This window comes from Eleutherodactylus coqui, chromosome 3, assembly GCF_035609145.1.
Source record: "Eleutherodactylus coqui strain aEleCoq1 chromosome 3, aEleCoq1.hap1, whole genome shotgun sequence".
Lineage (NCBI taxonomy): Eukaryota > Metazoa > Chordata > Amphibia > Anura > Eleutherodactylidae > Eleutherodactylus > Eleutherodactylus coqui.
In genome coordinates this window covers 109,249,007-109,275,305 of record NC_089839.1, presented here as the reverse complement: position 1 = coordinate 109,275,305, position 26,299 = coordinate 109,249,007, and the positions used below count along the sequence as shown (strand labels likewise).

Here is a 26,299-nt window from a genome sequence, read left to right as displayed (position 1 = left end):
GATTCGACAGGCATTCGTATAGCACTGTTTGTAGTAATGAATTAGCAAACGATTTTTTAAAATGAAGTCAGATGGTACAGATAGTGCAGTGACTTAGAGGCAATCTGTATGATTGCTCAGTATCTCAGATGCATAGAAGCAAAATTGCGTATTCAGGCATCAACTAAAGAAATACACGTGCACTCCCAGCATTAGTATGCAGAGTATGGTCTCTATGCTTGATCTTAGTTGATGGGAGCTTATCAGTAGGAGGTCTGAGAGATATTGGCTCAATATATTATGAAAACTGCAGCCAAAGTATAGGCTCCCTGGGTAACAGAGAGCTATAAAGCTGAAAATCTGGATGGAGCATCAGCTTGGCAGTTTAAATAATAGCCCAGTGTCATCAGGACTGTCTCGTCTAGATGATATAACGGAGATAAGAGGAGGATGTTAGGTATATAGGAAGGTGGTCACCATATGAGTGTGGCCGCCTCTATAACCAAAATAGACTTCAGACCCAGGCTGAAGCTATAGGCTTAATTTTAAATAGTATAAAGAGCCTCCCTGCATGCTACCAGATATAGAGCAGCAGCAGGTTTCTCTGATCTACTCCTTCCTACAGAAGATAGCTGTTATGCCTATGCATCAAAAAGTCAAAAAGCACCAAAAATAAATAAATAAATAAATAAAGAGGTAAAGCCTGTGGCTCTGATGGTGAGCCACAGGGGTAATGCAGGAGTGTATGTGTCAGCCTCTCATATACTGATTACTGGACCGCCTTGATGGGAGGAGAGTAATAAGTGAGCCAATCAGCGGCTCACAAAAATAAAGGGGACCCAACTATGCAAATATCCATGCTGCAGCTCTAATCAGAGTGTTTAAGATGAGAATCCACAGTTGCAACATGCTTATCAGCATATTGCCGGCAAGGGGGTTAGGTAGACCAGTGCATAGCGGTGTCTGATCGCTCACCGCTATGCCAGATTATTCAGAAATTATGCTAGTAGCTCCTACCAGCATAGGAGGCTACTGCACATGTGTGTGATGTCATCACATGGTCACATGATCGCCAGAATGGTCACATGATCGCCAGAATGGTCACATGATCGCCAGAATGGTCACATGACCGCCAGGAAGGTCCTGGTGGCAACAGAGATGGAATGCAAGCCCTATATGAACCGGAGGGCAACCACAGCGACCTGAGCCAGTATTAAAAATTTAGAGCTGCTGAATAAAGGTGTATTTGCAATGTCTGTACTTTCCTTTATATATTATTGTTTGTAAAGGACAATTATAGATGGTACCCATTATGAAGATGTTCTTTCAGGTAAATATACACATCCAGTAGTATATAATGGTACTCAAATGCAGAATAAATATGATGCCACACAAATAAATGTTTAGATGATCTAATATCAAATATGTACACCATAATAGGAAATACAGGCTGAAGGAGAACATGGAACGGTCTATTCGGAGGAGAACATATTAATAGATCTTATCCGGGGAAAAAAGCACAAATGCTGTTTGAATTAAACCAGGAAACAATTAAAGCATAGACTTTCATTGAGGCCAAGTGGATTCAGACTGTTCATACGAAAAATCCATGCCGCTTCTTTTTGTAACAGCCGCTGGTCCACATTGCCCCTTCTCCCATGTGTGCGTAACAATTCTATGCCTTGAAATTTTAGCGTATTTGCATCACCATTATGCGTTGACCAAATATGGTCCGCTAAAGGTGTAGATTCTCGTCTTTCTATGTTTCCTATGTGGCCAAGTATCCTGCGCCGGAACTGCTGTATCGTCTTCCCTATGTAGTTTTTTGGGCAGGGGCAGGTGGCCATGTAAATGATATTACGAGTCTTGCAGTTAATAAAGTCTTGGCACTGGAAAGTCTGGTTGGAAACAGCACACGTGAAAGAATTAGCTTTTAGAATGAAGGGGCAAGCGGCACAGGTATGGCATGGAAAAGTGCCTACTGGTCTATTTTGACCTAACCAGGTCAGTCTGGATTCGTCAGGATGTAAATGACTTTTGACGAGATGATCTTTTAAATTGTGGCCTCGTCTGTAAGTAATGCATGGTTTCATAGGTATGTGATCTCTGATATCCGGATCATTTTTGAGAATGTCCCAGTAATGAGATAAAATCTCTCGTATCTGCACCGAAGCTGTATCAAAGGTGCCTATCACTCATGGAGAATGTTCAACAGCCCGTACTCGTGGTGTTAGTAATGTAGTGCGAGGCTGTTGAGATGCATATTGATAGGCTTTCATGGCTACGTCCTCAGGGTACCCCCTTGTTGTAAAGCGTTTCATTAGTTTTTTACTTTCTTGGAAGAAGGAAGCTTCATCTGAACAATTACGGCGTAGACGAAGGAACTGGCCCTTAGGAATACCGCGTTTCAAGGGTGTAGGATGGTAACTCTGCCAGCCCAATAGACTATTGGTAGCAGTCTGCTTCCGGTGCAAAGTTGACGAGATGGTGCCATCCTCGTTCTTAGAGATCCGAAGGCACTCAAAAATCTCGAAAAAAATTCTGCGATTATTATAAAGCCAGCTGATAAAGGCGGCAATATTGTGATTCTTAATAGATCACAATATATTGACATGTGCCGCCGACTTTTGAATGATCCCTCCACCTATGGTACTCTCTCATATGACCCAACAAATTCATTTTTGGTCCTACTGCGTGATCTTTTACAACGGGAACTGGCTGCTGGGAATATTGATACTAATGAATACCGCTTCATGTACCCTCCAACTCCAACCATCGCTACGTTTTATGCACTGCCAAAGGTGCATAAGGGTACTAACCCTATCAAGGGACGTCCTATCGTATCGGGGGTAAACAATCTCACCCAGAATGTTAGCATTTACATTGATAAGATCTTGCGCCCATACGTTCTCTCATTGAGATCGTATGTTAGAGATACGATGGACGTCCTGCGTATTCTTGATGGCATTACAATCGAACCCGATGTCATCTTAGCATCACTAGACATCGAAGCATTGTACAGCTCCATCCCTCATGACGGCGGTTTGACAGCAGTGTCTTCCTTTCTCCAACAAAGGGGTGCACATTACAATAGCCACAACCAGTGTGTCGTTGACCTACTGGAATTCATCTTGAAGCACAATTATTTTGTGTTTGACTCCGAGTACTTCCACCAGCTCAGGGGTACAGCGATGGGGACGCCATGTGCCCCATCTTATGCTAATCTGTACCTGGGCTGGTGGGAGGAAAGGGTCATTTACAATAATTCACTCTGGTCCGACAATATCATCCTCTGGTTACGCTATATAGACGACATCCTCGTTCTATGGAAGGGGACTCCCTCATCCTTGGAGACCTTCGTGGATGCACTAAGTGTGAACACTTTAAACCTACGTGTCACTAGTGACATCCACCCGACATCATTACCCTTCCTTGATCTTCGGATCTCTAAGAACGAGGATGGCACCATCTCGTCAACTTTGCACCGGAAGCAGACTGCTACCAATAGTCTATTGGGCTGGCAGAGTTACCATCCTACACCCTTGAAACGCGGTATTCCTAAGGGCCAGTTCCTTCGTCTACGCCGTAATTGTTCAGATGAAGCTTCCTTCTTCCAAGAAAGTAAAAAACTAATGAAACGCTTTACAACAAGGGGGTACCCTGAGGACGTAGTCATGAAAGCCTATCAATATGCATCTCAACAGCCTCGCACTACATTACTAACACCACGAGTACGGGCTGTTGAACATTCTCCACGAGTGATAGGCACCTTTGATACAGCTTCGGTGCAGATACGAGAGATTTTATCTCATTACTGGGACATTCTCAAAAATGATCCGGATATCAGAGATCACATACCTATGAAACCATGCATTACTTACAGACGAGGCCACAATTTAAAAGATCATCTCGTCAAAAGTCATTTACATCCTGACGAATCCAGACTGACCTGGTTAGGTCAAAATAGACCAGTAGGCACTTTTCCATGCCATACCTGTGCCGCTTGCCCCTTCATTCTAAAAGCTAATTCTTTCACGTGTGCTGTTTCCAACCAGACTTTCCAGTGCCAAGACTTTATTAACTGCAAGACTCGTAATATCATTTACATGGCCACCTGCCCCTGCCCAAAAAACTACATAGGGAAGACGATACAGCAGTTCCGGCGCAGGATACTTGGCCACATAGGAAACATAGAAAGACGAGAATCTACACCTTTAGCGGACCATATTTGGTCAACGCATAATGGTGATGCAAATACGCTAAAATTTCAAGGCATAGAATTGTTACGCACACATGGGAGAAGGGGCAATGTGGACCAGCGGCTGTTACAAAAAGAAGCGGCATGGATTTTTCGTATGAACAGTCTGAATCCACTTGGCCTCAATGAAAGTCTATGCTTTAATTGTTTCCTGGTTTAATTCAAACAGCATTTGTGCTTTTTTCCCCGGATAAGATCTATTAATATGTTCTCCTCCGAATAGACCGTTCCATGTTCTCCTTCAGCCTGTATTTCCTATTATGGTGTACATATTTGATATTAGATCATCTAAACATTTATTTGTGTGGCATCATATTTATTCTGCATTTGAGTACCATTATATACTACTGGATGTGTATATTTACCTGAAAGAACATCTTCATAATGGGTACCATCTATAATTGTCCTTTACAAACAATAATATATAAAGGAAAGTACAGACATTGCAAATACACCTTTATTCAGCAGCTCTAAATTTTTAATACTGGCTCAGGTCGCTGTGGTTGCCCTCCGGTTCATATAGGGCTTGCATTCCATCTCTGTTGCCACCAGGACCTTCCTGGCGGTCATGTGACCATTCTGGCGATCATGTGACCATTCTGGCGATCATGTGACCATGTGATGACATCACACACATGTGCAGTAGCCTCCTATGCTGGTAGGAGCTACTAGCATAATTTCTGAATAATCTGGCATAGCGGTGAGCGATCAGACACCGCTATGCACTGGTCTACCTAACCCCCTTGCCGGCAATATGCTGATAAGCATGTTGCAACTGTGGATTCTCATCTTAAACACTCTGATTAGAGCTGCAGCATGGATATTTGCATAGTTGGGTCCCCTTTATTTTTGTGAGCCGCTGATTGGCTCACTTATTACTCTCCTCCCATCAAGGCGGTCCAGTAATCAGTATATGAGAGGCTGACACATACACTCCTGCATTACCCCTGTGGCTCACCATCAGAGCCACAGGCTTTACCTCTTTATTTATTTATTTATTTATTTTTGGTGCTTTTTGACTTTTTGATGCATAGGCATAACAGCTATCTTCTGTAGGAAGGAGTAGATCAGAGAAACCTGCTGCTGCTCTATATCTGGTAGCATGCAGGGAGGCTCTTTATACTATTTAAAATTAAGCCTATAGCTTCAGCCTGGGTCTGAAGTCTATTTTGGTTATAGAGGCGGCCACACTCATATGGTGACCACCTTCCTATATACCTAACATCCTCCTCTTATCTCCGTTATATCATCTAGACGAGACAGTCCTGATGACACTGGGCTATTATTTAAACTGCCAAGCTGATGCTCCATCCAGATTTTCAGCTTTATAGCTCTCTGTTACCCAGGGAGCCTATACTTTGGCTGCAGTTTTCATAATATATTGAGCCAATATCTCTCAGACCTCCTACTGATAAGCTCCCATCAACTAAGATCAAGCATAGAGACCATACTCTGCATACTAATGCTGGGAGTGCACGTGTATTTCTTTAGTTGATGCCTGAATACGCAATTTTGCTTCTATGCATCTGAGATACTGAGCAATCATACAGATTGCCTCTAAGTCACTGCACTATCTGTACCATCTGACTTCATTTTAAAAAATCGTTTGCTAATTCATTACTACAAACAGTGCTATACGAATGCCTGTCGAATCCATCTGAGCTCCTGATGAACCACAATTTTCCATTGTGGGGAAACGCGTCGAGCACAATTCATTCTAGCACTCTGACTATGAGTGTCCGATTGTGAAAAATCCTTATTATAGGGAAAACTCTTTCTCTTTGCCCGTGATTGATGCCAAAGAGTTTGAGATACTGACACGTCCCTATGTTGGATACTGTCTAAGACAGCAATCACTCTGGTGGATCACTGCAGCATCTCAATATCAAGTTGGAGGAGCATCTTACCTCCAAATCTTGATGCTGCATGATCTTTACCAGTTTTGGAAGTGACTAAGTTCTTTCTATCACTTACCTGTAGCACTGATCTGCTATCTGGCCCCACACACATATCCGGTCTTTGAGTGGAGGCCAGTGATATACCAAAAAATAACTGACTTTTTTGGTTTATATATTTTTTTTGTTTGTGTGTTAGCCCATTTATGTTTTTTAATATACCCCTAATAAAGAATTTATATTTTAGTCTGTTACTGTGAAAAGGGCTTACCTGTAGTTATATAGACTTTTTCCGTCCCTGTGATTAGTGCTCTGATTGGTTAATCGAGCGGCGCGTCAGCCAATGAAAGCTGACGCTCGATTAACCAATCACAGCCATTCAATGATGACATTCAGTGAATGGCTGTAATTGGTTAATCAATCGCCGTCTCTCTCTCTCTAGGTTGGGAACCTTTTTCTTTTAGAATGGGAGCTACCACTTAGAGAGTAACCAGCCTTCTTAGGTGATACATAATAAGCCAACTCCAAAGCAGATAACAACCCTTCTCCACAAACCATTTTCCTAAAATATGACCCACTAGTGGCTCTAACATGCCACTGTAGTAGCTCCTCTGCCACAGTGCTCATATTCTTCTTCTGCATTTATCATATTCTGTTGTGTTATAAGTACACACAGTTTAAAGGCAATGTCACCTTTGTAATGGAAAACATTTGGGCACATTTAAAAAGCTTTTTCTGCCAGTTTCTGGTGTAAAAATGTCACAAATTTTTGTGCAACTGGGTATTTGTACAAAAATTTAAACTTTTCTTCATTCTGTACCAGCCCTGCCACTTTCTTGAAAAGTGTGGGTGGGGCTTGTCAGAAGGGGACATGGCCACTCCAGACCAACAAAAAACTGGTGTAATTTATACCAGAAATGTATGCCAGTTTGGACCTGGCATACATCACCTAGAAGCTGCATGGAAGTGTCAAGATGAATGGGTGTACACCATTGAAAATTTCCCCTATTATTTACTAGAGAGAGGAGAGCGAAAAAGAGAAAGACAAATAGACTATGTAAGGAGGCCAGTGGATCTGTGACTGTGTTGCAAGACAATGTAGGAGACGCAACCTGTGTTGGTTTATTAGCGTGATGTTTTGTACTCTAGGCCTAAATGTAGAGATGGATGATATAGATTTAGTAAGAGGGCAGATAGCCAGGATTTATTTTGGACCATTTGCACACAAACAGGTCAGGTTTCCGCATGTAGGAGCCCATAGTGGAGTGAGGCCCTGTGCTCGGCCGGCGTCCTTTCGTACCTGTCATTTTGTCTTTTTTTCAGTACTGCAAATGGTTCGCACGGCTCACTGTTGGACATGTGCAGCACAGATTTTTTTTTTAAACTGCTTTTCCCGCATCATCGCCTTGCAATGACACGAAATCCGCAACCTTTATGCAATGTCAATTGTGGAAGGGAAAAGGGTCGGACAGCTTCCATTGACTTCGACGGAAGCCGTCCGCACAGAATCCGCGCAAAAATAGAGCATGCTGCAATTTTTTTTTGTAAGTGGAAAATCGCAGTTGCTGTCCGTTTTTGTGAGCGGACATGTGGATATTTTATTAGTCTGACTTTGTGCAGATTGCCGCATATTATCTGCATGGGAAACGATCGCGGATTCCGCAATTCAAACCCAGTCGTGTGCAGGCAGCCTTATGCACTATGTTTGATGCAAAGTGCCTTGGGGAAGTATTTACTGTAAATTCTAATAAAGCTGGCAGGAGTCAGATTAAAAAGAAACAGTATGGAAGTTACTCTGTGTGCCAACTGTCTTATGTTGGAAGATGGCATGCTGAGAAGTGACTAATCCTCCAGATGTCACCGCATATACTATTTTCAAATTGATTTTAGGCATTAAAGGGGTTGTCTCGCGGCAGCAAGTGGTGTTATACACTTCTGTATGGCCATATTAATGCACTTTGTACTATACATCATGCATTAAATATGAGCCATACAGAAGTTATTCACTTACCTGCTCCGTTGCTAGCGTCCACGTCTCCATGGCTCCGTCTAATTTCGCTGACTTCTTGCTTTTTTAAACGCACTTGCGCTGTGCGGTCTTCTGCCTGGTGAATGGGGCCGCTCGTGCCGGAGAGCTGGTCACCGCGTCGTCATCGTAGCTCTGCCCCGTCACGTGTGCCGATTCCAGCCAATCAGGAGGCTGGAATCGGCAATGGAACGCACAGAGCCCATGGTGCACCATGGGAGAAGACCCGCGGTGCACCATGGGAGAAAACCGCAGTGCATCCCTGGGAAAGGACCGGCGGCCATCTTAGGGAGAAGATTTTTTAAACTCCTTATTTCGTCGGATCGGTGAGTAGCAAGCGGTTTAAAAACCGCTTTAATTTGCTATTTTATGCCAGGGGGTGACAGGGGGAATGGGCTAATGTTAAATTTTGATGCTTGCCGCGAGACAACCCCTTTAACATGCAAACAGTAGGTTGAGGTTTATTCAGAACTGTTTCTTTAGAGATGAATAAATCTCTGTAGTTAGGTACACGTGAAAATACACTTTTTCTTCTGCATTTAACTTTTTGAATAGTATTTTTAAAGCCCTAATTATTGCAAATCTTCCACAGAATTGCAAATATATCCAACATTTCAAATTTTGTTTTACCATACTATTGTGAGGTTTGTGGACAATTATTTATTGCGTATCAAGATAATTATGTTCGTTTTGTGCTATCCCCTTAATTCTTTTACAAGCAACAACTACATTTACTTTACTTATCCATTAAAAAGTTGCTTCCTAGAAAGTGTAGTGGCGCAGAACGCATTATTCACCCAGGAAAAAAGGGGTGATCAAATAACTATGTATAAATACATTAGGAGACAATACAAGGATCTCTTCCATGATCTGTTTATACCCAGGACTACGTCGGTAACAAGAGGGCATCCGCTACGTCTAGAAGAAAGCAGGTTTCATCGCCAACACAGAAAGGGGTTCTTTACTGTAAGAGCAGTGAGACTGTGGAACTCTCTGCCTGAGGACGTGGTGATGGCAAAATCCATAGAGGGGTTTAAGAGGGGACTAGATGCCTTTCTAAAGCGGAAGAATATTACAGGATATAGACATTAGGGGATCAGCGGGTCTGTAGTTCCGGATCTTACAGTCAGGTAGGAACTATGAAGGTTGATCCAGGGATTATTCTGACTACCATTATGAAGTCGGGAAGGAATTTTTCCCAAAATTGGCTAATTGGCTTCTGCCTCTTGGAGTTTTTGCCTTCCTCTGGATCAACTAGAGGGTGGAAATAGGCTGAACTAGATGAACATTGTATTCATTCAGCTTAACATACTATGTTACTATGTGTATTTCTGGCCCCTTCATAAATGTTGTACATGTAATGTCTTTTGTAGGTGCGCTGTGCAAAGTTGTCTAGTCATTTTGTTATGTGTATTGCACAGCTGCACCATGTAAGAGATTAATGTTTGCATGAGACTGGGAGATGCATGCAAATGTATCAATATTTGTCTAGTCATGTGGTATGTGAGAGATGATAAATATGGGTGTTTTGGGTGTGGTAGTGAGTTAGGGAGTTAGAGAGAGATTCTTCTGGGTTCCCAAGTAAGAGTGCCAGCCACATGGGGCTACCTTCAACGCTCATGTGGTGAAGAATGGAAAAGAGGAGGAACGGTTTCTGAGGATCTATATGTCAGTAACCGTGGAGGATTGAGAGTCGGAGGAGAGAGAGAGAGAGAGAGAGAGAGAGAGAGAGAGAACGTGAGAGTGAGAGCGGAGAGACAAGGTTGAGATCACTGTGCAGAGGTACTATAACCAACAGTGTCTATGGAGTGTCCCTACCCTTATCCTCTTCTAGAGATTTTCCTCATCCAGAAGTGGTGCCTCTGAGATAACTTGGCCTGCAGGTATCATCCTGTGTTTTCCTCCCAGACCTTAAGTCTACTGTTTTGCCTGCATGGCCATCTTGTATAATTTTGTCTGGTACTAAGTTCATGTCAAGTAAAGTTTTGCCAGGCCCTGACCATTCCCAGGGACCTGAGGTACGTTACACAAGTCTGCAGCTCATTTATTTACAACCGAGGGTCATTCCGGTGGGTAATGGAACAGTGGAGTCACCCGTGACAACTTCAATGCCTGTTCATATGTTTATGTGCCATCCCTCTCCTAGGGGTGTCCGGAAGAGGCCCAGTGCTACCCTGGCCAAGGCTACATGTGTCCCTCTGGGAGGGAGCCTGGTGGGTGCTCAATTATTTCAACTCATTGTTCAAATCTGTAATATATGGTTTTCGAGATGAGCGTATTATGGCCATATTTTTTTACCTGTAATATTGACATATATCATAGCGCAAGTTCAGATGAGTAAACCCTGTGACCAGAACCCAGAACCTCGTAGATCCCTGATTGTTGCAGAATTTTTGATGTGCATACCGCAACCAAAATTTCACAACAATTCTGCAATGTGTGAACTCATCCTATTGGCAATTAGATGACTGCCACAAGTTCTTTTGAATCAGATTTTCTTTTGGGTTACAGATTTAATACAAGTGGTGAAACTACAGGGGTTCAGCAAGGACATTGTTTTCACTTTTAAAGTATCCTAAACCAGCAGGACTTTCCATCTCTTTGTTCCATTTTTGGAGCAGAGGAACGGAATTAAAACGTTTCTGCTTTTTTCCCCATTGATTTCAATGGGTTTTCAAAAAAAAAAAAAAAGAAAGGGTTCAGTTTGCTTTTGTTTCTTTTTTGCTATTGAGCAAATAGCACAGTCTGTAGTGCCATTTATTCCATTAAAAAAAAGCAAACATAACAATGAAAATCATGAAATACTCTAAAGGGCCGCGTAACAAAGACACTCAAATGATCAACATTTACAACACTAAAATTAGATTTGAAATGGAAAATAACAACTAATGAAACTACACCAAAGCTGAGAGTGCAACTTGATGCATGACTTTCACAAGATTAGTAATTGCGAGTGAAGGGTCACAGTCATTATGCAATCCTAACCTTAAGGCCGCCTGCAGATGACCGGCCGGATCCCGCTACGAGAATTCTCGCAACGAGACCCGACCTGAGCCCCTGCAGGGACCAGTGCGGCGCTCACCTCTCCTGCGGCTCCGGCTCTGTGATGTGTCGGCTGCCGGCCAGCCGGTGCATGCGCAGAGCGGAGCCGGTGGCCCGGGAGTGACACTTCTGTGCGGGCCTCTGCGGGACCCGCACAGAAATAGAGCATGCCGCACTTTGTTTCCTGTGCCTTTTTTTAGCCAGCCAAGAAGACCACCGTCACTTACTAACTACACTATGCACTGCTCTGTGATTGGCCAATGCTAATTGCATGAACAGTACTGGCCAATCTCAATGTACGTACAGTGCATTGGTGCACTATGCGTGATCGGGTAGTTTGGATTGCTGTGGCCATCTTGAGCACCCAAAAGCGTCACCCAGAACCGAAGGAACAGGCAGCGGCTGTCAACCAGCATGTTATGTTTTAGACTATGTCTGAACAAAGTTTTTGCAGCCCTGTATAATAAAAGCAAAGCTCCAAACACTGTGAAAATATATTAGCAAGTTAATGAATACAGAATTAGACAGCATATGATACAAGCAAAGAGTTATCTATAAAATACATTTCTTGCTACTTGATATTTCAGAAAAACTGAATAGCAGTTGACCAGTTACAAAACCAAACTAAGTTTTAGAGGTTTTCTATAAACTTACCTGGCACTCTCTTGGCCCAGTTAATCATGTGCACTAGTTCCTTATCTGCAAGGTTTGTGAGCAGTGTCATCATAGAGGCTTCACTGAGAGGTTTGGTTGAGTCATGCTCTGAATACACAATGGGTGGCTCAGCTTCCATTAAGGCACTGATTAGCTGTTCTGCTGTCAAAGACAATACCGGGCTCAATTTCATGCTTTTAACATTGGGGTTCACCCAAATGGATGCTGTCCTTATTTCTGATGTATTCCCATCACCCTTCTGTTCCTGCTCTTCCTTCTGACGTTTGTGTTTCATCATACGTCCTCCTCTGCGATCTTTCCTGATGCCTGAAAAAAATATAGACATTATGTCTCTTATCAAGCTAATAAATTTACTAATTTACCAGGATACATTATGTTCTAAGGACATTTACCAGACACTCCAATATTAGATTGACAGACGATGTACACTACTACTCTAAAACTATCTATGCGGCTTACAGCATATTAGCTCAAAGCCATTACTAGGAAGTGTATAAACTCAATCATTAATCTGAATGCTAAACATAAAACATGTCAAAGTTTTCAGACCATTAAAGGTGCTGCCATCACAATAAGTGTTTAAGACCTTCAGGGACTGTATTTCCATGATCAAGCTTGAGCTGGTTGATGATTATTAGTCCCGACTCCACTATAAACAAGCATGCTCAGCTAAATGTGCACTTTCATTTCAATGAGAGGGAATTACGCTGCTACCATTCACATTAAGATTTGGCATGCCTAAATCCTACATGGCCAATCCCACTTTCCCTTAATATTTTTCAAGAGTCGGAAGACTTTCATACAAATAAGATTGGCCGCTGCTGTGGGAAATTATAATGTACAGCCAAATGTTATCTTGCATGTATGGATATATTGAATGGTATCATTTCTCCTTAGGGAGAGCACCTAGAAGGCATGTAAGGAGACTTATAAGGCCATCCTTGCTCCTCTGCAAAATATGCAAATGTGAAGATGGAACAAAATACCTGCAGCACCCCCTATTGAAAGGCAGCATTCCTGCAAGTTTATGTCAAGTTGAATGGTACAGACAAACCAAAGTTTTCATTCAACAAAAAAATTAAAGCAGTTATGAATATAAATAGAGAAAACAGACAGATGCAGCTTAAAATCAGCACAATAGAGATAAAGTTAAGAAATATTTTATGTACGTTCACTCTCCACAATGTAGGAGTATGGTCCCAACACAGTTGATATTAAAATCTATAGTACCTGTAAACAGTCTTCAACAAGAGCAAGTTTACATTTAATGCTTTTAGGGATTTCCATTTCCTTATTCTGTCTTTGGAGCAAAAAAACGGAATTAAAACGGAAATTGACATTTCCCCATTGATTTCAATGAATTTCCAAAGAAATTAATTCTTTTAGTTTTTTTTTACGGGAACAAATAGTGCAGTCTGTTATTTTTGAAAAACCCATTGAAATCAATGTGGGGAAAAAAGAAATGTTTATTTAAGTTTTAATTCCGTTTCTCTGCTCGAAAAATGGAATAGAGAGACAGAAAGCCTTAACAGAGCTCCACTCTGCTAATGTGAACTGACCCTTAAATAGTAAAATTATTAACTGAAAAGAACCTGAAAGACAAATGAGAATAACATGTTCATCATGCCTGAACAAGGGGCTAAAGGTCTGGATCTTATGATGAACAAGCCAATTGACCAAATGTATTTCATGCAAGATGTCATTTATCTGGCAGGCAATATTTATAATACACAACCTAATAGACTGCACAAGAAGGGTGTCCAGTGTTGATAACCTCTACAACAAACACTAAAGTATTGTGCCTTTGTGTGTCTTACGAATTCCAGAAACCACCTACTATTAGATATTAGAAAAAAAAAATCATTTTTGGACTCGGCTTATCAAAACAGTTATCATGTTTTCCAGACTAAATCCTCTTACAGGTTGCATGAAATATTTGTGGTTTACCAGCTACTGAAGAATGAAGGAAATGCTTTTATTTCGGTTGCTCTCTTTGGCTTGGTTTTGCAACCGACTGCTGTGATGGATGAACATAGATACCATGAGATGTTCCAGTCTTCAAAAACTGAAGCTTTCCAGAACTGATACAGTATCTGCTTTATATCAGAAAATTAAATAACAGGAACACACCTAAATTCCCACAGTATGTTTCTCTACACTCATGTTATCGTAACCTCCACCTTAAGGGTTCTTTTCACACATACTAGAATATTCTGCAATACCCTGTGGTATATTCCACCTCGCTGAAAGATGCACACAAAAACCCCTATGTCTAAGGGCTCATTCACACAAGCGCTGTTTCAGCGCAGTATAGGTGCGCAAAGAAAGCACGACTACATTGCACTAAAAATCGCGTGACTGGGCAATATTTAATGCGCAAAAGACCCAAGCTTCATGCGCTTAAAAAAGCACAGCTGCTCCAGGAGAAGTGAGAGAAGAGGCCCGGGATTTCCCCATAGCAGAGAGAGAGAGAGAGCTGGGCTATGGTGGATTAACCCATAGCCCTGCTCTGTCTCTCCCTGCTACGACTCATAGACTGGTAGCGTTGGAATCTCAGTGCAGAATTCACTAAATCTTCCCAGACAGATATTTGTCTAGCCTTTGTTTGAACACTTCCATTGAAGGAGAACCACCACCTCCCGTGGTAACCTGTTCCACTCATTGATCACTCCCACTGTCAGAAAGTTTTTTCTAATATCTAATTTGTGTCTCCTCCCTTTCAGTTTCATCCCATTGCTTCTAGTCTTTCTTTGTACAAATGGGAATAGGGCTGATCCCTCTGCACTGTGACAGCCCTTCAGATATTTGTAGACAGCTAATAAGTCTCCTCTCAGCCTTCTTTTTTGCAAGCTAAACATTCCCTGATCCTTTAACCGTTCTTCATAGGACATGATTTGTAGACCGATCACCATCTTGGTAACTTTTCTCTGAACTTGCTCCAGTTTGTCTATGTCTTTTTTTAAAGTGTGATGCCCAGAACTAGACACAGTATTCCAGATGAGGTCTGACTAAGGAATAGTAGAGGGGGATAATTACCTTACATGATCTAGATTCTATTTCCCAGCAGTGGGGTTGGAGGAAGTCACAGCTGCTTATAGCAGGCCATTTAAAACTTGAAGCACAAAAGCACATTTTAAATGTCCAGCTGTAAACTCCTGTTAGTCCACATGGGGAATAAGGGAATGCCTGGAGAGATGAACTGAACTCTTGGGGTGTTTCCTCATCCCTGTGGTGACTAACAGGAGTTTACAGCGGGACATTTAAAATGTGCTTCTGGGATGCAAGTTTTAAATGTTCCACTCTAATCCCCTTAATGACTTCTAATCTTCTTTTCCTGCACAGGAGTTCAATAGACTTCTGCTCCCATAGGAGTCAATGGAAACTCCTGCGCAGCTCGCACCAAAGATAGGTCAGGTCCTATCTTTACTCGCAGCACAGACTTTAGATGCAGGCATTGTAGCCACGCATGTCCTATCTTTGGCAGGTGAACAATGGTCAGACTATAAAAAATGCCCCAGTGCTCCAGGTGATAAGTCAATCAGAAAGAATACAAGTAAAGAACTTACTTCACAGGGGTGTCTCAGAAGAGAAACACTCCTAAATCCATGGAGGCAGTCAAAACTCTTGAGAAGTAGCAACTCCCAGGAAGTAATCCAACAGGGAGTCCAATAAAGCGGCTGGTGCAGATGAGTACTAAATACTATAATTTATTTTATCTGAGGACTTAGATAGCTGTGGCAATGAAGCTTAGAGAGTGGCCATAAAACAATACACATAGACTTACATACACGGGTAACGTGTTTCGGCTCCTAGAAGACCGTTTTTCAAGCATAAGTATACTGTATAGGTAAGGAATAGAGATGAGCGAGCATACTCGGAAAAGCACTACTCACTCGAGTAATTTGCTTTATCCGAGTATCGCTGTGCTCGTCCCTGAAGATTCGGGTGCCGCTGCGGCTGACAGGTGAGTCGCAGCGGGGAGCAGGGGAGAGCGGGCGGGAGAGAGGGAGAGAAAGATCTTACCTCCGTTCCTCCCCGCTCTCCCCTGCAGCTCCCCGCTCCGTGCCGGCACCCGAATCTTCAGGGACGAGCACAGCGATACTCGGATAAAGCAAATTACTCGAGCGAGTAGTGCTTTTCCGAGTATGCTCGCTCATCTCTAGTAAGGAATATATATGTAGTAGGGACTTACATTGGGTGAACTACACCTTCCGGTGCTGTTTGGTTCCGTCCAGAGATGGAGCCGTTCAGCCGCAGGGATTCCCCTTTCCTGCTCCCGGAACGGAGCAGGAATGTGGAACCCGAGCGCACATGTGAAACCATCCCTTACCTAAAATTTTGATAGCACCAAAAACTGTATCAACCTGCTATTATTTAACATAGCAATTGAACCTCTGATTCGGGTCCTGGAAGCCAGGGAGGACATAGAAGATATAACAATAGCCAAGTCTATAATCAAATCCAGGTTTTTTTGCTGATGATGTTTTGCTGGCCCTGGCCCGTCCAGATAGAGAACTCCCAAGGATTTTTTCTATCTTGGATTCCTTTGGCAAACAGTCGAGATTTATAAAATCAATGTATCAAAATGCAAACTACTAGATATATCACCCTGGAAAAATTCAAAACTGAAGGGCATGATAGATACCAAATTTCCCGTTATATTAGCTAAATTATCAATTAAATACGAGGGAATAAACATAGGGAAAAACTCAATATATATACTTAATTACCCTCCTTTAACCCCTTCCCGCTCCAGGGCGTAAGTTTACGTCCTGGCAGCGGGGTACTTCCCGTCATAATAGATCTCGCGCTATCCGGCATCAGGAGCCGGTTGTCAGTGATAGCCAGCCTCCCGCTGCAACAGTGGGGGTGCATCGGAGATGCGCCCCCGCTGTTAACCCCTTACCTGCTGCGATCTATATAGGTCACGGCATGGGAAGGGTTCACAGAGGGAGCGCGCTCCCTCTGTGATGTTGCTGGGCTCTCGCAATGTTATCGCAGAGAGACATCTGGTTGCCATGGCAACAGGCCAACAGATACCGGCGTCCTGTATTGCCAGTGCCTGTGATCGCTGTAATAAGCGATAAGGCATTGCAGGAGAGAAGTCCTGCAATGCCTTATCACAGTGATCAGCAGTGCTGTGCTGTAAGTCCCCCAGAGGGACACAAATAGTGTAAAAAAAAAGACAATAAAAATGTACAAAAAAGAAAAATGTAAAAAAAACCCCCTATGTTTGTGCTTTTCCTATATTAGCATAAAAAAAGGTAAAAAAAAAAAATCCACATATTTGGTATCGTTGCATCTGTAATGACACGTACAATAAGTTGCACATGCTTTTTATTCTGCACGGAAAAAAGCGTAAAAAAAACGCTAAAAAAATGAGGCAAATTGCAAATTTTTAGCGTTTTGCCTACCTAAAAACGCAATAAAAGTGATCAAAAAATCTGCATGTACCCCAAAATGGTACCAATAAAAACTTCAACTTGTCTCGCAAAAAATAAGCCCTCACAGAACTGCATACATAGAAAAATAAAAAAGTTACAGGACTTTGAAAGCAGCGATTTAGAAAAAAAAAGATTTCCAAAAAAAGGGTTTTTATTGCAGAAAAGTGGAAAAACCTAAAAAAATGTAACAATTTTGGTATCGTTGTAATCGTACTGGGCCACAGAAAAAATGGATTGTGCCATTAATGCTGCATGATTACCGCTGTAAAAAAAATATCTCTGGCAGAATTGATGCGTTTTCTTTCCCTCTTATCATAAAAAAATAATAATAAAAGTTTATGTACCCGAAAATGGCTCCATCAAAAAACTACAGTTCGCCACACACAAAACAAGCCCTTATACGGCCGCGTCGACAGAAAAGTAAAAAAGTTATGACTTTTGAAAAATGGAGATGAAAATCCGCCAAAAATCGTTGCGTCCTTAAGCTGAAAATAGGCAATGTCATTAAGGGGTTAATACTTAAAGTGATTAAGGAGCAGCAAAAATGGAATAATCTACCGCTATCTTTCCTGGGTTGTTGCCACTTAATTAAAATGATCAACTTTCCTAAACTTTTATACCCCCTCCAAATGATCCCTCTACTTTTGAAGTGCAAAGAGATTGGGAAGCTCCACACGGCTTATTGCTCATTTATATGGAACAATAAGCATCCAAGAGTAGCACTGATGAAACTGATGCTCTCTAAGGATTAAGGCGACATTGAATTTTCTAATGTAAGAACCTACAACCTGGCTAGTCTGTTCCAACACTTCTTGGACTGGCTCCAGGGAACTAATTAGTTTTCAAATTTCTCCTTGGAGGCAGACCTTCTCTCTCCATGGGATCTAAAAGCTCTTTTGCGCACTAGCTTTTATTAATAATAATAAAAATAGTAATCTTTATTTGTATAGCGCTAACATATGCCACAGCGCTTACAAAGACAGGGGGAATACAGAAAGACAAAAGTACAAAAATTCTGAACCACGGTTACATGTAGTAATCAGTTGATGGAAACAATAGGGGTGAGGGTCCTGCTCCAAGGAGCTTACATACTACAATTAATGGGTTGATACAGAAGGTAAAGGGGATGGAGATATGCAAAGTATGGCGAGGTGGAGACTGAGGGATGTTATACACATAAACAATGGTCAGACATTAAGCCCTGTGACGGCAGAAATGGTGTGACTGCAGGGGGCAGTTGATGGTGGCTAGCAGGGATTGCAGTCAATAGGTCGGGGAGCAATGTTATCAGGTGGCATACAGAGGGGTTTGGTTTAGGAGATAAGGTATGCCTCCTTGAAGAGGTGCGTTTTTAGAGGACGCTTGAAGTTTCGTGAGTCATGGATTGCCCGGATAGCCTTTGGTAGTTCATTCCAGAGAACTGGTGCTCTTCTGAAGAAGTCTTGGAGGCAGGAATGAGAGGTTCGAATTAAAGGGGCACTCAGTCTGGTTTCGTTAGCAAAGAGGAGAGCCCGGGCTGGGTGATAGATTTAGATGAGGGAAGCAATATAGGGGGGCGCTGCACTGTGGAGGGCTTTATGGATGAAAGTAGTGAGTTTACATTGAAATCTGTATTTAACAGGAAGCCAGTGCAGTGACAAGTGTCCATGTAGCAGATGGACAGGAAGATGAGCCTGGCTGCTGCATTCAGGATGGATTGGAGAAGGTAGAGTCTGGTGCGGGGGAGGACGATCAGCAACGAGTTGCAATAATCGAGCCTAGAGTGGATGAGAGCAACAGTGAGCATTTTTAGCGTGTCCACAGTGAGAAAGAGGCGGATTCTTGCAATGTTCTTGAGGTGCAGCTGACATGTTCGGACCAAAGATTTGATGTAGGGGATAAAAGAGAGATTGGCGTTGAATATGACCCCAAGACAGCGGGCATGCTGTCTGGCAGTTATGGAGGTGTCACACACTGAGATAGAGATGTCAGGATAAAGTCGGTTAGTAGAGGGCAGAAACAGGTCGAGGAGGATCAGTAGAGAGTAACTGCCCCTCGATTTCGCTGTCAGGAGGTCATTTGACACCCTTGTAAAGGCAGTTTCTGTCGAGTGTAGGGGTCGAAAGCTGGACTGAAGGGGGGCGAGAAGGCATTCCAATAGTTTGGAGATGAAGGGGAGATTAGAGATGGCAGCATCAGTCGCTTTTCAAAACTTCCATCTTTGGTCAGACAATCAGTTCTGGCAAAAGACACGATTGCAACCAGGAAGATTGTGAGAAAGGCGTATAGACTACCCTTTAAGGTTCCAAAGCACATGAAGATATGGAGACACCAAGAATTCAAAGAGGGGCAGGAAAGCAAATTATTTACACTTGCAAACCAAAAGTATAAAGACTGTCTAAAATATACTACATCCCCAGGAGCCTATACTACAAACTTTCCCAGAACTCCGAGAAGCCTTTGAGCTTCCAAACACACACTCTCTTATGCGCAACTTATGAGAAATAGATAAAGAACGTATCTCTAACCCACTAGACCTGTTATTCACCTCTCCCTCATGAAAACTCTCCCTCTCTAGTTTACATTGAGACTTCAAGCTCATCAATATTTAAAAAATGGCCAGAAGAAATCAACGGCCCAGAAATTGAACAGAAAATCATGGATGGCCGGACAGCAATGCACAACGTCATCTCCAATGAAAGATGGCAAGAAACTCATTTTAAAATCATACAAAAGGCCATATATGTTTTTGATATCCCACCACATCCTACTGCACCCAAACAGACTGTTGGCCTGCCCTAAATGCAACAAGCCAAAAACAAACATTTTCCATAGCTTATGAAACTGTCCCGAGGCTCAAAGATATTGGCAGAGAGAAGATTACCAATACACAAGGTCGAAAAAATGTTATTACTATTGTCACCTCAGGTCTTTATATTCCATTTTCTCCATGCTAAAATACAATCAAAATATTTGATCCATGCAGCTCTAATTATAAGCAAATGTTGCCTATTAACACAATGGCTACACAACCGCTAATTTCAAAACTAATCAAACATAACACACCAACTTTAGCAATTTTTGTATATGGAAAGATTGGAATCAGAACATAGGGTGGAGTCACGGGCTTCATGCTTTTTAAAAAAATGTTGTGCGTTCATTGAAAATATGAATATAGAAATAAATGTACATATTTATGTACGGTATATCTGTAGACTAGTCACTAGGTGCATTTTGATAATGCAACAAATACAATTACGCAGTGGCTGACAGTCATTCTGTGACCACAGACACTCCTTTTGTATATATCTTATTGGTAAAAGTTCTAAATTGTTGATTTAAAACCAACATTATGTCATTGTGTCTTTTAACGTTTCACTACTTCCCAAAAGCTCCATGCTCTTGACCAAAAGACTTTTGGAAATGGTTTCAAGCTATATATCTGGGATACATGTGTATCATATCATCTTATGATAACATTTGTTACAGATATTCCTGCCAAGCAATAGACACTAATTGTAAATGTGGCGCCTTTCCTCCAGGATTATTATAAACAAAAATAAAATAAGCAATTAAAATCATTTGATGGGTTTACATCACCATATATTTGTCCTTCATAAACCTCAGAAAGAACTTGCATCATAAAAGGGATAAAAATGTTTAACTAAGCTTCATTTCACATCTGCATAAATAATACCAAATACAATAAATCGATGGTGTAAAACATGTCCATGATCCATGATCTACCTTATTAACTTTTTCACAGAGGGGGCAGTATAGAGTCAACCAAGAACCTTATTAACTTTAATTCATAGATGTGGGGGAAAGGTGATTCTTGTAATTGTCTTACTACACTACACTATATAGTCTAACATCTATATATATAAAAATAAATGTCTGTCTGTGTCCTTTATGCATTACTACACTATTCATCCGATCACCATGAAACTTTGGGAAGTTGCTGAGTACACTCCTGGCATAGTACATCTATCCTACGATAGGTGGCGCGCGTGCGAGCATCGTCGACAGTTATGCCCCCCAGACAAAGATCGTTGGATTTCCATTTCAAGCACGAAAGAAAAAGGCATTACGAGCAACGGAATGCGTGTTCAACTACAAAATGATGCATCCGCCGAACGTTTCGCAAAACAATTGCTGGATATTGGGAATGCTGAGGTAAAATGAAAGCTGTGCTGTGATTGGTTGCTATTTCTTATACTGCTGAGGTAACATGAAAGCTGTGCTGTGATTGGTTGCTATTTCTTATAGTGCTGAGATAACATGAAAGCTGCGCTGTGATTGGTTGCTATATATTATACCGCTGAGGTAAAATCAATGCTGCGCTGTGATTGGTTGCAATTTCTTATAGTGCTGAGATAACATGAAAGCTGCGCTGTGATTGGTTGTTATTTCTTATACTGCTGAGGTAACATGAAAACTGCACTGTGATTGGTTGCTATTTCTTATACTGCTGAGGTAACATGAAAACTGCGCTGTGATTGGTTGCTATTTCTTATACTGCTGAGGTAACATGAAAACTGCGCTGTGATTGGTTGCTATTTCTTATACTGCTGAGGTTACATGAAAGCTGCGCTGTGATTGGTTGCTATTTCTTATACTGCTGAGGCAAAATGAAAGCTGCGCTGTGATTGGTTACTATTCCTTATACTGCTGAGGTAACATGAAAACTGCACTGTGATTGGTTGCTATTTCTTATACTGCTAAGGTAACATGAAAGCTGTGCTGTGATTGGTTGCTACTTCTTATACTACTTCGGTTGCATAAAAGCTGTGCTGTGATTGGTTGCTTTTTCCTATTCTGCTGAGGTAACATGAAAGCTGCGCTGTGATTGGGTGTTATATATTATAAAGCTGAGGTAACATGTAAGCTGCGCTGCGATTGGTTGTTATATATTATACTGCTGAGATAGCATGAAAGCTGCGCTGTGATTGGTTGTTAACTATATATATAAAAATGAATGTATGTCTGTCTGTCTTCACAGCAACCCGCGACGGGTAAGCTAGTACACAATATAATCTATACTATGCGACACAGATTTTATATAGCTATAGCTGTTTTTAATTCTTTAATGATATTCAGTTAAATAGCTTCCATAAATAATACAGTTGGGTCCAAAAGTATTTGGACAGTGACACAATTTTTAGTAATTAGCCTCTGTACATCACCACAATACATTTTAAATAAAGACATCAATTTAGCTTTAATTCAAGAGGTTTAAGAAAACTAACTATTTAAATTCCAGATATTTTTACATAGCCCTTCCATTGTCACAGGGCCAAAAGTAATTCGGTGATTGACTGAAAAGCAGTTTCATGGTCCTATGTGGCCTGGTACCTCATTATTTCAAGACAAATTAAGGAGATAAACACAACATAGTGTGTTAGGCTAAAAATCTGCATATTTAAATCAGCCTATTACTCACCCCTTCCCCCAATGTAGATCCAGAGGAAGACAAAAAAAAACAATGAGGCAGAAGCCAATTTTGCTCTTAAGGGAAAAAAATCCTTCCTGACTGCAAGTCTGCCAATCAGAATAATCCCTGAATCAATAACCTTTCTGAAGTTTCCAGTAACTATAACATATAATTGCCATCTTCTCCATTCAAGAAGGTTGGTAGCACACGCATGTAGGCTAAGGACCACCAGATTACTCTAAATTCTGGCTTCCACCAGTTTTATTTCACACACACCAAACATGTACTGGAACATAATATGATTTCAGGGTTTGCAACTCGCAGGGTCCGCATCACTATCCCTCAACCAGGGTGTCTAGAGAATGTCCTCCTCTGTCAGACACGTAACAGGGCCTAGTCTGGTCCATGCCATACCTCAGGCTCCCTACTGCATCCTCTCTCTCTCTGGTTTTCAGCCAACTTCCTCCTTAAGTGTGGCAGGAACTGATACTTTTATCTTACTGCCTGCCACACCCATAGGTGTACTCTCTCATTTCTAGTACAAGAATGCCTGTTTACAGCCACCTACAGGTCATACTGCTTACTGCCCTCCTACAATATACACATATATATGTGTGTGTGAACTTTTGTGTACATCTCACACTCACACATTTATTAAGACAGAAAAGAAGAAATTGTAGAAAATATATTTTTAGAAAAGATGGAGCAGATAAAAATTGCGCTATTACTGAAAATGACTTTATTATCAGAAGCCACAAAATTGAACCATTTTGAAATAAGAGATATATTCTTTCCCTTCAATCCAAGGCACTTGTAAAAACCTGTGGACTGCAAAAAATTGTCCTTTAATCTTCCTTTCAATAGCATAATATATATTGAATATTGTATATAACGTCCACTCAGTTCTACTCATTATATTGAACAAACAGTAATGATAGGTCATATAAATGTTCAGCAGGTCATTCTGAGCATGCTCCTGACATGTGATTAGTTCAGTTTTCTCTCTACAACAATGAGACACTCGGACAATATCTTATCTACAATAGGCCGTTACATGACAAGCTGTAAGCCACTAGCATATATCTTAAAGGAGTTGCCGCACTAAATCCCAACTTCTTCAAATGAATCATTGAAATGAAAATAGTATTTTTTTGTTGGAATATTGAATACACGCTGATTTACTGAAGGTCTCATTTCAATCGTATCTGCATAATATGTCTCCATTCCAAAATAGCTTTTCAGTTACTGCGGTTTCCTGCAAAGTTAGTTTGATAATATCCTTTTTTTCTGCAACAGTATTAAGCTCCTAGTGACTTTCTCAGATACATTTGCATGTAAAGAGACCATTGGAGGATACCCAGTACTAAATACCACCTGCAGGGCAAAGATACTTGGGTGTCATCATTCTCTTGTTTAGTAGTGGGCGCCCTACACACTCTTAGGGTGAATTCGCATGAGCGAATCATGCCTAATTTCTTGGGTGCAACTTGCATTGTAAAGTGCAGGGATAACCCATCCATGTGCTTTTTGATGTGTGGGAGACTACAGATCTACATGTTCTATTCTCATGTGAGACACACATGAAAATAGAACATGTTGCAATTTTTCTGACTCGTAGCATCACTGCAAAATAAACACTGCCCATGTAAATAAATCAATTGCAAATAATGGCTTGTATTTTCGTGCAAGTTTTGTGAGTCGCACAACGCACAAAACTTGCACAATTTTCTTGACCATGTGAATGCATCATGAGACTGTCAGCACTAATTGGATGGAGCCAGGCTGAATGGTAACATGCAGTCCCAATACTCCAACCCATGACTCTTCAAGTTTTGCACTTCTATAACTACTACCTTGTCTTGACATGACTTAACTCTTAAGGGGAAATTGTGGCAGTTGTAATTTCCCAAAAGTTGGATACCAATAGACAAGAGTGAGTGGTATATTCATTGCTCAATCCAATATATTTTGCTGATATAGTGTGATATTTGCAGTATATTTTAGTCTACTGAAGGAAGTCTTTGGGGCAACACAGTTCAATGCTCTACACGTTTCACACAGCACATGTAGGCTGAATGAGCAGTAATAGGAGAACTGGTGTCCAGGATGAAGGTGATTAGTTTTATACTGGTTTCACTCACCTCCTTAAGGCCCCCTGCACACAGGCGGAAATTCTGCAGTGGGATTTCCTGCAGAATTTCCACGCCTGCATAGGATTGCATTGCAAAACGCAATCCTATGCAGACGTCCGCGATTTGTCTGCGTGAAATCACACGCGGAAAACAAATCGTGGCATTTCCTATTTCTGTGCGGGTCTCGCAGAGGATAGCACAGAAATGTCACCCCTGGCGGCCCGGCTCTGCTCCGCACATGCGCCGGCAGGCTGGCAGCCGGCACATGACAGAGCCGGAACTGCGGGAGAAGGTGAGACCCGCACTGGTCCCTGCAGGAGTGCAGGTCGGGTCCCGTCGCAAGATTTCTCACAGGGGATCCGACCCGGCTGTGTGCAGGCGGCCTAAAGAACGGATGAGCAACCACAGCTCTACAGACTGTATCCCTATTTTTCTTGTCTTACCGCCCTTCACTCAGATGGACTCTTTTTTAGGTTCAGTTTCTGGCACTCTTAATGTGTCAAATGGGCAGTCCCCACTGCTCATTTTCAATGGGTGATGCAGTCCAGTGTCACCCATTGAGAATGAACAGTGCAGACTGCCCACTTCACACATTGAGAGTGCTTATACCTAGACCCAAGAAGAGCCCATCCAGGCGAAGGGAGTAGTGTATGGAAAAAATGGGGATAGAATCAAAGGAGCCTCAGCTGCAAATCCATGCAGCCAGCCCTGCTACTTCTATACAGTGATAGATCATCTATAATGAAGAACTGATACCACTCCTGAAATGTTTGTTTTTAGTGAATACTTTTTACTACCACATGGTAAAATAATTCTGGAGCATCTTTCCCTTGAACTTTGCATTATGCTGTTCTTATGAAAATGGCAACTAGATTTTACTGTTCCTATTTTCAGAAGGGTGTGTCTATAAACACTCCGATACTGTCAGCACTGACTGAACAGTGTCAGACTGTGTAGGGACATGCTCATATGACATGGGGAATTGTAACACTTGGTTATAAATTGTTTCCCATGAGAAATAAGGAGCAAGCACAATCTTGCCGATAAGGTCGCAAGAGCGTGCGGCTATTAGCAGCCGCGGTTGGGTGAAGTATCAGCCACAAGCAGTTTTTGTTACGTGGGATACACCCTGACAGAAACAGCACAATGGAGAGTTCTACGAAGAGATGCTCCAGAATTATTCAATTAGGGGAATACAAGTATATACTAAAACAAACATATCAGGAAAACCGTCAGTTCCTTTTTTAGGGTGCGATCACACATAGCAGATTTTGTCACAGAGTTTGGTGCAGATCTGTAGTAGATTTCACCCTTTCAATTCAATTCAAGTTGAAGGGGTGAAATCTGCTGTAGATCTGCACCAAAATCCGCTACAAAATCTGCAGCTAATCAGCTATATGTTGATGCACCCTAAAAAAGCACTTTGTGTTTTGTT

At 41.7% G+C, this 26,299-nt stretch overlaps 1 protein-coding gene across 1 annotated transcript in view; it reads right to left on the bottom strand.

Annotated features, from left to right (window-relative positions):
• Window positions 1-26,299, bottom strand: part of ESR1 (estrogen receptor 1) — a 172,941-nt gene that overhangs the window by 39,943 nt on the left and 106,699 nt on the right. The window contains exon 4 of the mRNA XM_066594552.1: window positions 11,855-12,181. Within this exon, the coding sequence (XP_066450649.1) occupies window positions 11,855-12,181 (327 nt within the window). The remainder of the gene's footprint in view (window positions 1-11,854; window positions 12,182-26,299) is intronic.